The 12,123-nt window shown below is 45.0% G+C and overlaps 1 protein-coding gene across 1 annotated transcript in view; it reads right to left on the bottom strand.

Moving 5' to 3' along the window:
- Nucleotides 1-6,890: 6,890 nt before the first annotated feature.
- Nucleotides 6,891-12,123, bottom strand: part of LOC133401938 (glutamate receptor ionotropic, NMDA 2D) — a gene marked incomplete at its 5' end in the record, with an annotated part of 59,527 nt that continues 54,294 nt past the window's right edge. Inside the window, 3 exons of the mRNA XM_061675469.1 lie at nucleotides 6,891-7,338; nucleotides 7,795-9,400; nucleotides 9,512-10,079. Coding sequence (XP_061531453.1) covers nucleotides 6,891-7,338; nucleotides 7,795-9,400; nucleotides 9,512-10,079 — 2,622 coding nt within the window. The remainder of the gene's footprint in view (nucleotides 7,339-7,794; nucleotides 9,401-9,511; nucleotides 10,080-12,123) is intronic.

The following is a 12,123-nucleotide window of genomic DNA, read 5'->3' on the forward strand; positions in this document are numbered from 1 at the left end:
CCCGGACTGCTGAACAGCTGAAGCTGTACATCAAGCAAAAATGGGAAAGAATTCCACCTACAAAGCTTCAACAATTACTGTCCTCAGTTCCCGAACGTTTATTTAATGTTGTTAAAAGAAAAGGTGATGTAACACACTGGTAAACCTGACCCTGTCCCAGCTTTTATGGACCGTGTTGCAGCCATAAAATTCTAAGTTAACGATTATTTGCCAAAAACAATAAAGTTTATCGGTTTGAACATTAAATGTCTTGTCTTTGTAGTGTATTCAATTAAATATAGGTTGACCATGATTTGCAAATCATTGTATTCTGTTTTTATTATGTTTAACACAATGTCCCAACTTCATTGGAATTGGAGTTGTACAATAAATAAAACATTTTAAAAAAACCACACACACACCAAAGAATCTCACACACAAAACAAAACTGACACACATACCAAAAAAAAACCCTCTCACTCGGATCAAAAAACCTTTTACACACAACAAAAACCTCTCACACACTTTTAAGTCTGGCATGTGTACCAACCAGTGATGCCGGAAACGCATTACTTGCGCGTTACCGGCATAGCTGGGTACAAAGTAACACGTTACTAAAAAAATTTGGTCCGGTGACATCATACGTAATCTAATGCATTACTTTTTATGTTAGAGTAGTCAGATTACAGTTACTTTGATTTATCTGCCAACAGTTACTTACAATATAGTAGTAGTAGTAGTATATATACAATAGTTACTGTTACTTGTTCATGAGAACCAAAGCTTAGTATTCTTTTGAATAATAATATGCCATTTATGCTCAGGCAACAGATATTTATCATTAACAGACTGCAGTGCTTGGGAACATGAGGCAAGTCAATAACCAAGACGCTTGATTAAGACATGGTACATGTCATAAGTGCAGACCAATTTTCAGCCTTTGTTTTAGTAATGACTAATAAAACAGAATTAACACACTATATTCTTCGCTATCCATAACTAAAATGCACACGACTAACTACAATATCGATTTTGAAGCCTCATTTTATATATGGGATTGATTCTTTTTAATCATTCAAGTTTGGCAGGGTTCTTAACAACACTCTTCCCTGTGGTGTGTCAAATTTAGAGGACATTTATCTTCACTTTACAGGGACTTCAAGTTTTAAACTCCTGTCTTGTATTATTAGCCTTCAGAGAGCAAAAGTGTAGCACTGACCTCATGTCAGTGTTTGGGGACACTGATATCTAAACGTCTGTAACTCAACCTTATTAGAGCGTGAAGTCATTAGTGGGTGTACAGTCAGAGGCATCAGAATGCAATTAGCTATTAGCCCATCATAGTGACAAAACGTGTAATTAGCAGATCACAGAAGCGCGGGATTGGGGGTGGTGGGTAGAGCATTCCACAATAGCCTCGCCAGTCAAGTGTCTTTCGGGGTTCATGTATCAGGTGCTTTTTAAGTATTGTTTCACAATTGGCTGTCTGTTTATGAAGTTGTATCAGCACTCATGGTTGTTGTCATGGTGATGGAGCTGATCACAGGGCCAATGTTGGCTAAAGAATTTGAGGCGGACTGTTTTTAGAGTGAAGGAGGTGGTTTGTGTTTGGTCAGACTGCATCAAATCAAAGCAAGACAGACAGGACATGAGAGCCCCACCAAAAGCACATCAGCCCACAGCCTGAAAAAAATGGACCCCACCAGGTGAGTGAAATCTCAAGTTCTTGGACTCACCAGGATCGTCAAGCATACCCCCCCCCCCCCCCCCCCCCCCTCCACACACACACACACTTCCAGTTGCATTCACGACACACGGATGGAAGGAAACACAGCACCACGGGCAGTAATTAAAGAGAATCATATTTTATGAATCAATTCTCAAGAAGTAAGTGCACCACTGACCCTCCAGCCCCACCCCAGAAAGACAATGTCAAATAAACTAACATTTGAATTAGGGCACAGACCAGACCAGTCTGGGCTAGGAGCAACATCATCACTCCACTAGAAACCTGCCTTAGCAACCCAAGTAGGCCTTTAGTGTTAGAGAGGTTACTAGAGCAGAACTTTGTACATTGCTGAAAACACATACGCACGCTGGTTTCTGTGGGTAAATGCACTGGGAAAGAGAAACTCTGAATGGCGTAAGATGGACGTAACACCCTCGACCTGCTGAGTACTACCAGTGGCACTCCTATATTTCCTTGATATAATTCACGGCCAATTCAGCCAATGAGGACCCTGTTTGAATTCCGGAGCACCACTCGTATCGCTTCCGAGGTCACGGGGCAAAAGTTAGTGGATGAGGTGGTGAGGCTGCGCCAAGGATCGCTTTCAAAGTCGGGCAATCGACAAGCCTAATGTGCTAGGATGGACTGGACTGTGTAAACGACGGTAAATCTGATAAATCAATGCAAATTTGGAAGACGGGGTAAATCAAAAGAGGAGCAAGTCAGTAAAGGATACAAATTGAAGAGGACGTGCTTAAACAGAAAGTGACTGAGAGTGACAGGCAGGACAGTGCGAAGCCGAACAGACTGCAGACACGAGCAACAGACAGCAGAAAACAAGCAGAACAGATGCCGTTCATTCCCTGGAGACAAAAATCTCCTAAGTAAATACAAAAGACATTGTCTCGGCTGACTGGGGTGCAGGTTTACCGCCTCCTAAATTATGAAAGCCACGTGTTCGGCGTGGTCAGACCACTTGAGGTGATGCTTTGTATGGCGGCTCAGCGATGAGGATCATTGGCTGAGTGCAGTCTGCATTGTGTGTTAAATATGCATACGGGCCAAAGCGTTTGTATGCATTGCACACAGCAACGGAGAAGGGAAATATACAACGGAAGCATGCCGCAGACGGCTTTTACATGAGATTGGAGCACATGCAAGATGCCTAAATGGCATGAAACCGCTCAACACTCCATGTTAGACACACACTGAGACACATTGCTCTGCTTACTGGCTATCAATGATATGAAACACACTGAGGATCGAAGTATTAGAAGATGAGAATGATAAAAACATGTATCATCGCCACCAGTCCAGTCCAGATCAGATGAGCCGAGACAGCAGACATGTCGGCGCCCTTCTAGCGTGAGCTACTTTCTTTTCCACCTCCCGTCCAAGACTGAGCTGAGCAGAGCACAGCTGATCTTTGATCAGCGCTTTGGGGGAAGTAAAGGACTTTATGTTATATTACCCAGCAGGCACCAGGTAGTGGCGGTGCAGGGGACACCATGGCAACATCATGAAAAATACCATGGCAACACCATAGCAACTGTGGCCTCGTTCGCTAGCTGGTGGTGTGGTTACAGCCCAGACCTGCTACAGTGGTGTGGTCATCAGATACACACTTCAGTCACGTCACTAATAGTAACAATGTTCAAAGGTTATTCCATATAGCAATGAATTGATCATCATTAACAATCAGTCAAAAGTAGCAAGAACACAGTATCTATTGGTCTCTTTGTTTTTGCTAGGTGAGAGATAGCGGGATGATCAGGAAAAGGCAAGTTGCTAGTGTCAGCCGATGGTCTGATTAACAAAAGAGATGCGCTCACTTTCTGCCGTAACCCAAACAAGTGGAGAATGTCCATGACTTGCTAATAAAAAAAGGAGAAGAGATTGCAAAAGAGACCACACAGACTGTGCCAAGGAACATAGCAGTGTTGGAGGGACATCAAGTGTCAAAAAGTAATTCTAGGTAGTACGAGAGGAGTGATAGACCAATAGCTGTGGTATATACAGATGAATAGTGAGTTTAGACTTTTACTTGTCTTTTTTTGTCACAGGCACTAATGTCTTCACAGTCATATAGGAGGAATAAAAATTCAAAAATGATTTCAGTTTCTAGTTTTGCTACAAAGCTAAAACATTTAAAACTAGCTCATCTAACACTTCCTCCAAATATACCAAACTTAACTAATATATATACTTGTGTGTATATATATATATATATATATATATATATATATATATATATATATATATGTATATATTTATTTGTACATATATATTTCTTGATAAATGATAGAATTCAAATGATATGAATACAATAAAATATCTCAGTTAAATCACAGTATAACATGGTACATTCTCAAAAACATAGTATATTTAATATATTATTTTTTCCTCAGCATAAAAGAAAATAAAAAAGGAGCAAAATATTTTAAGAGACACTTTCTGTTCATGCAGTCACAGATTTAAGAATTAGCGCCTCAACTGAAATCAATACTGCTCAATGTCACAGCAGGTTTAAGCCCTGTTGGTTGTTTGAAAATGACTGCTACACAGCCAAAATGTTGCTGTGGTTATTAGCGTTGGTATGAAGCGTAAAGCAGGGTCAATACCACTTCGCAAAAGGCGGCTTCCTTTGCTCCTAATCGAACAACACAACTCTCCCACCACAAATCTTTGAGATTTAATTCAGTTCAACATGCACTGATTCGGGGACTTTTTAAAGGGTGGAGATGGAAAAAGGAGCTCTCTGTTATGATGACAGATTTTTCTTTTCTTTTAAATTGCCCCACACAGACATAGAAAAAAAAGCAATCCAAGTGCAGATAAAAGATTGTTTGCCCTAAGTAAAAGGCAAAGGAGTTCATGGGGGAATTGAGAAGGTCGACTAAGCCTTCGATCTGCGACAACATGCACAAATATAACGCACAGTCCCTCATACAGCAAGTCAACCCCCGTAACCATTATCACCAGCATCCCAAAAGCTACAAAGTCTAAAAGTAGATGTTCTTTTGCTACATCGTGACAAAGCTACATTCAACTAGAGTAGAAGAAGAGCTGGGCTGTGGCTGGTCTTAGTGTGAGAGATTAGGCGAACGCCTTGGCCTGATGAAAATGGAATCTGTCAATTGTAATGCTGGCAACACTGGCACCGTTTACACAGTGGATGCCTTCTGGAGCGGCTCACAAAGAAACAGTGCTACACAAAGCAGTTTCCAAGGTGTACTGCTCAGTTGGAGCTACGCGCTGCCGCCTCTGTGTAGTTAAAAATCACACCCAACAAAATTGGATTGAACCCGTCGAAAGTAAATCACAGATGCAGAATGTCTGAGCCCAGCTGATAAAAATATTCCATTTTAAATACAATGTTTCAGCTGTTGTATCCCTGTCACATTGAAGGTGGGAATATTGCTCAGTCATACAGTCTGTCCTAACTAGAGTTATTACTGACTGTATTTGGTGACGTGTCAGCCACTGAATGTTCACAATAAATCTTTCAGTCTAATTTTTCCAAACTGAAGCTGAAATATACTGTAAGTAAATGTTCAACAAAATATGCATCTTCCAATTTGATCCTAAAAAAAATTACACTCAATTAAAAACAAGTGTTTCTTTTAAACATGCTAGCGAATAACGTGACCTGTGGATTGTGCAGTTAAAACTGTTGCACATATGACTGAAAAATACAATGAATAATTGTGCTTAATGTAAACCATCTCCAACATATGTCTGTATAACAGTATTGTGGAATACAATATCCTTTTTCAATGCATTGCACTTTCCCAGTCTTCAGCTTCCCAACGGCCACCTTTGTGAAACCAATAAGCGGTGGCACACCATAGCTGTCTATGATGTAAATTAAAATATTAAACACAGCATAATTCCACAATTGTCTCCAAAGCTTACTTGAATATTATGCAGCCATCTAGTGCCAATTACAAATACTGCACCAATCATCCCCTTGATCCGATTATAGGATGGTGTGTTGTGGAATAATAACTTAGCACTTTCTCTGTGAAATAAATGATGTGAAAACTAATCTCACTTATAAGCTTTAGTGGGGACAGTTGGCACAACAATTGAATAATTCCCACTTCCAACACGAGCCACATCCAGCCTCCTCTTTCTTAAAACACTAACCAAGTGAGAGTAATATATTCATAACATAAAACAAGGTTGGAAATAAAAGATGGAGTAAAGCAAAAGCAATAGAAAGAAAAAAAATAAAAAGAAGATGCTACATGTCTTTTTTTGTTCTTCATATTTCCCTTTTAAATACGTTTTTGTTCAAATACTCTCATACTGTGAGTTCCAGTTCTGGGTGGACCAAAAACTCCAACACGGAGGAGTGGATCCTGTTCAGTCCGACTGGTTTCTAATAAAACGTGACATCACATAGAGTAGAGGGTTGCAGGGGTAGAGCTAGATGGGTCTCATGGTGTTGCAAGGTCAAAGAGTCCATATGTAGCACTGTCCCCACTTGCTCAGTGAAAGGTGATCAGGCTGACTGAGTGCATGAGAGACGTGACTGAATTGCTTTTCATATCAAACGATTTACAAAAGAAAAGAAGAGGGGGCCCATCTCTTCATGTTCTAGAACCAGTCCACCATTCTTGTTAAAAGGCGCCATAAGGGAAAGTGGGTATCCCTCTGGAACCCACCCAATTGTTCTCAAAGCCAGAGGGAGGGAGACGTTTTGAGCATACGACACATTTTGCGAGTGTGTACAAATATGACATCATTACTCACAGGTTGGAGACTTAACTTATCCATAGCTGTGACCTGGTGAGGGGAGGAGAACCGAAGATGACATCACAAAGCTCAACTCTGAGCCGAGGAGAAGTTCTGGAGCTGTTGTCCCCGGTGATGCGGCCTCGACTTCACTCTCGTGCTCATGGGAACCATCCATGGGGGTGTAGCTTAACCTGGTATGGCGTCTCACCGTCGCCCTGACTACAACGTGTACAAGGGAGCGGGTGGCGGTGGTGTTGCTCTCGTGCAGAGCAATGACAGCATTGGCACCACTGTCCAAATTAGTTCCCACTGTGGTGGCCGTCAATCGATTACCTATGGTTACCAAGGCAGCCATGTCTATGGGTCCAGCAACCATGGCACCATGGTGCGCTATAACAGAGGTGCTCGCTTCTACGTCTCCCTCTCTCCTCTCCCCCTGTCATACCTCACTCTCCAGGCTGGAGAAGTGGGCTGACCCTCGACGCGAGCACAGACTCTTGGCTTTAAGTGGCAGGTGAGGTGAGTAGAACCTTCGTGGCTGTGGCACAGAACGGAGTCTCTGGTACTGGAGTTTGGCACTGGCTGAAGCCTGAATTTGGCTCGGGCCGGCCATCCCCACCCCTGCTGGAGGTGAGACCGAAGATGAGGAGGGCGGAGGCGGGATAGGCATAGGGAGGGTAGTAGGAGAAAGAGATGGCTGCTGAGGTGGTGACGGTGGAGGTTGAGGTGCTAGGTCAGAGGGCTGTGTGCTGAGGTTAGATTGGCTGCCTGATTTGGCCTGACTGGGATCTGCTTTTAGAGGAAGAGGTTTGGGCCGAGAGCCCCCGCTGAAACTTCTGCAGTGGGGGAGAAGCTCTTCCTGGCTATGCGATAGTGAGGTGGGTCGCCTTTTGGAATGGGAGGCGCGTGAGCGGCTGTGTGGATGTGGGTAGGGATGGGGATGTGGGTAAAGGCTACAAGAACACATCGTGGCCCGTCGAGCTTCCTCCCCTCTGTCCCTTGCTTGCCTCTTACTTTTCCTACCTCCGGTCTTCCACTTTTTCTCTCCCTTAATAGGAATCTTGTCCATAGACCAGTATCTCCTTGGTGGTGGGAATGCTGAGGGGGGCGGTGGCAACTGTGACCCCAGTCCTCCACTCCCCCCCCCTGATTCCCAACTTACACCGGCCCCTGAACTCCAAAAATCAGTACCAATCCAGCCCTGTGCCCTAGTTCCAAGCAAGGAATCATCCCGACTATTGATACTGCCTCCTCTCTCTCTCGAGGGATATGTGCCAAAGAACCACCCTCCGCCACCTATACCGCCTATCCCAGAGCTGTTCCCCCCACCTCCCTCCCAGTACCTTTCAAAATGGCCGAACTCCCCTGATGAGCCTTCATCTGAGTAACTGTCCTCTGCCCTTCTTTCTATCCTTTCCCTCTCTGTTTCAGACACTGCTCCCCGACCTGCCCTCCTTCCTCTCTGCCCTACCCGATCCCTATCTCTTTCCCTATCCTCCTCTTCCTCATCATCATCATCCTCATCATCATCGGAGTCCCACTCATGTAAGGAAAGCCCCTCTCTGGTCTGTGCTTTCTCTTTTTCATAAGGCATCAACAAAGGACGCCTCTCTCCTCCCCTGCCACTGTCATCTCTATCTATGCCTCCACTTCTTCGTCGCTTGCTGGATGGGAGGAAGGGGTGCAGGGATGTGGGGGGAGTATTTAAGTCATCTTCCCTTCCGTTCACCCAAAATTTGACTGAGGCAGGGAGTTTGTTCAGGTTGGGGTAGCGCTTGCTGGCGGCACGATGTCTGGAATGAGTGTGTGATGATTTGGAATGCCTCTCTCTACTTCTTCCACTGCCCTCCCCTTCCCTGTCATTGCCCTCCTCACCTCCATCTCTTCCCACTCTCTCCCGCTCTCCATCCCACGATTCCCGCCGCTTCTCTCCAAATGTACTCCGATACTGGGCAGAAAAGGAAGAGTAGTCCTGAATTCCTACTTCCCTCTCTCCTTCCACTTCACCTTCCCTCTCTGGCTCTATATCTCCATCTTCTGGCTCTGATCTTTTCCCCCCAGTAGATTTCTTCCTTTTCTTTGTCCTGAGTGCCTTTTTCTTCTTCCTTTTCACTTTTCTTCGTTTCCTTTCTCTCTCACGTTCTCTTTCCCTTTCTTCCCTTTTCTTTCTCTTTTTGTTCTTTTTCTTTTTCCTCTTCTCCTTGTCTTTTCTCCTCTTCTTCTCACGTTTTTGCCTCTCAGCATCTGCCACACCTCCACTCTTCTCTCTCTCACTCCAGCTTGCCCACCACTCTTGAAGTTGAGACAGCTGGCTGCCACCCCTCTCTCGTTCACGTTCTCTGTCACCCCATGATGTGCGTGGTTTCCTTGGCGGTATAGGTGGAGGCAAGCGCCCGTGGCTCAAGGAACGAGGCCGAATGATTGAGCGTTCCCGCTCTCGGCCCCTCCCAAGGAGAAGGCTTGACTCTTCTGTCAGCTCCTCATCATCATCATCATCCTCTTCATCAAGTCCTCCGGCCCTGTCCCGCGTGCTCCTGGAGGAGCTATAAGAGTATGTGGGGGAGGTGGAGCGAGAAGATGAGGCAGATGAGGATGTGGATGTTGACGACGTAGTCGACGAAGAAGATGAGGACGTATAGTGCAAGGATGCTGACGGTGAGGGAGGGGTATAGGAGGGGCTGAGGGGTACCGGCACAGGGAGTGAGAGTGGGGGAGAAAGGGGGCATGCTCTCCTTCCTCCTCCCTCCCTCACTCCATCTCGTGGCACTACCCTCCGCCCCGGGGGCAGAATGTTCTCGTACAGTGGCCCTCCAGGTTCTTTGGGCTTCTTGGGCCTTCGTCTTCTCCAAAAGGATGAGGGGAGAGGGGGAGAGGGGTGTGGCAGTGGAGGTGTAGGAGGCAGAGGGGCTTGACTCTTAGGAGGCAGTCTCGGGGTTCCAAGAGGTTTACCAGCCACTTTCCCCTGACCTCCGCTGCCACTACCCACCACCCTCTTCCCTACCCCATGATCCATGCTCTTTTCAGAATAGAAGGCCACACTGGCTGGAGGGGGCTGGGGGTGGCCCATTGGCATAGTCTTGGGGGTCTGGGACCCTGCCTGCTGCTCCATGCAGGGCCCCAGTCCCTCAGGGTCAATGGGACCATAGTATCTCTTATAGCCATCAAGTCCCCCACCTCCTCCAGCAGTTGAAGCCCAGTTTGGTAGTACCTTTTGAGCAAAAGGTCCCATGTCAGGAATACCACCCCTTACAGCCCTAGGGTTGGTAGCTGTTGCAGATTTGGGCAGTCTCCAGCGATCCACCACAGCCAGTCTGCGATCTGGCCGGGGCAGGAAGGTGGAGCAAGGGAGGGGTGCACCAGCAATGGGGGTGCTGGAGGGACCCACTGCTGTTCCTGAATGCACCACGGTGGGAGGAGAGCCAGGTAGAGGTGTCTTGTAAACCGACTGCGGTTGCTGTTGTGGTGGTTGCTGCTGCTGTGCTACAGCAATAGCTGGACTGGTCATTGACGTTGAGATAACATGTGGTTGAGATGGGACAGGAACCATAGGGGTGTGGTGATGAGAAGTCAATGATTTAGCACCCCCTGGCGCTGTTTCATCTTCAAAGCTACAGCAGCTATACATGCCCTGAGGAGAAGAGAATAAAAATATTTGATAGACACAAAATCTTAGTTCAGTGAAAATACATTAGCATATGACAGTGATAGAGATGTTCAAAGTGATAAACTATTGTTTTTAGCAAATAATAATTAACTTATAATTTTATTGCTGCAACGCATTCCAAAAAAACTGGGACAGGGTCATGTTTACCATTGTGTTACATCACCTTTTCTTTTAACAACATTGAATAAATGTTTGGGAACTGAGGACACTATTTGTTGAAGATTTGTAGGTGGAAGAATTCCATTCCCATTCTTGGTTGATGTACAGCTTCAGCTGTTCAAAAGTCCGGGGTCTCCATTGTCATATTTTACACTTCATAATGCACCGCACATTTTCAATGGGAGACAGGTCTTGACTGCAGGCAGGCCCGCACTCTTTTACTACGAAGCCACACTGTCGTAACACGAGCAGAATGAAAATAAGCAGGGGCGGCCATGAAAAAGATGTTGCTTGGATGGCAGCAAATGTTTCTCCAAAACCTGTATGTACCTTGCAGCATTAATGGTGCCTTCACAGATGTGTAAGTTACCCATGCCATTGGCACTAACACAGCCCCATACCATCACAGATGCTGGCTTTTGAACTTTGCGTCCATAACATTCTGGATAGTTCTTTTTCTCTTTGGCCCGGAGGACACAACGTCCACAATTTCCAAAAATAATTTTAAATGTGGACTCATCGGACCACAGGACACTTTTCCACTTTTCATCAGTCCATTTTAGATGAGCTCAGGCCCAGAGAAGCCGGCAGAGTTTCTGGGTGTTGTTGATAAATGGCTTTTGCTTTCCATAGTAGAGTTTTAAGTTGCACTTACGGCTGTAGCGCCAAACTGTATTTACTGACATTGGTTTTCTGAAGTGGCAGCGCGGTGAACGATTGGTTAGAGCGTCTGCCTCACAGTTCTGAGGACCGGGGTTCAATCAACGGGCCCGCCTGTGTGGAGTTTGCATGTTCTCCCCGTGCCTGCGTGGGTTTTCTCCGGGCACTCCGGTTTCTTCCCACATCCCAAAAACATGCATGGTAGGTTAATTGATAACTCTAAATTGCCCCTAGGTGTGAATGTGAATGCGAATGGTTGTTTGTTTGTATGTACCCTGCAATTAGCTGACAACCAGTTCAGGGTGTACCCCGATGATAACTGGGATAGGCTCCAGCACGCCCACGACCCTACCGAGGAGAAGCGGCTCAGAAAATGGATGGATGGATGGATGGTTTTCTGAAGTGTTCCTGAGCACATGTGGTGATATCCTTTACACATTGATGTTGGTTTTTGATGCAGTGCCGCCTGAGGGATTGAAGGTCACGGGCATTCAATGTTGGTTTTCGGCCTTGCCGCTTACATGCAGTGATTTCTCCAGATTCTCTGAACCTTTTGATGATATTATGGACCGTAGATGATGAAATCCCTAAATTCCTTGCAATTGTACGTTGAGAAACATTGTCCTTAAACTGTTCGACTATTTTCTCACGCACTTGTTCACAAAGAGGTGAACCTCGCCCCATCTTTGCTTGTGAATGACTGAGCAATTCAGGGAAGCTCCTTTTATACCCAATCATGGAACCCACCTGTTCCCAATTAGCCTGTTTACATGTGGGATGTTCCAAACAGGTGTTTGATGAGCATTCCTCAACTTTCTCCGTCTTTTTTGCCACCTGTCCCAGCTTTTTTGGAACATGTTGCAGCCATAAAATTCCAAGTTAATGATTATTTGCAAAAAACAATAAAGTTTATCAGTTTGAACATTAAATATCTTGCCTTTGTAGTGTATTCAATTAAATATAGGTTCAACATGATTTGCAAATCATTGTATTCTGTATTTATTTGTTTAACACAACGTCCCAACTTCATTGGAATTGGGGTTGTACATAAAATAATATAATTACAACTTGGCAAGAAAATATTGTCTCTGAGGATATAATCACATGCATATGGAATGAGACTGCTCTGTCAAGGTCACTGTCAAAGGAACAGGACATCCAGGCTTTGAGCAGAATTAAATTTCAATTA

The sequence above is a fragment of the Phycodurus eques genome, chromosome 4, assembly GCF_024500275.1.
Source record: "Phycodurus eques isolate BA_2022a chromosome 4, UOR_Pequ_1.1, whole genome shotgun sequence".
Classification (NCBI taxonomy): domain Eukaryota; kingdom Metazoa; phylum Chordata; class Actinopteri; order Syngnathiformes; family Syngnathidae; genus Phycodurus; species Phycodurus eques.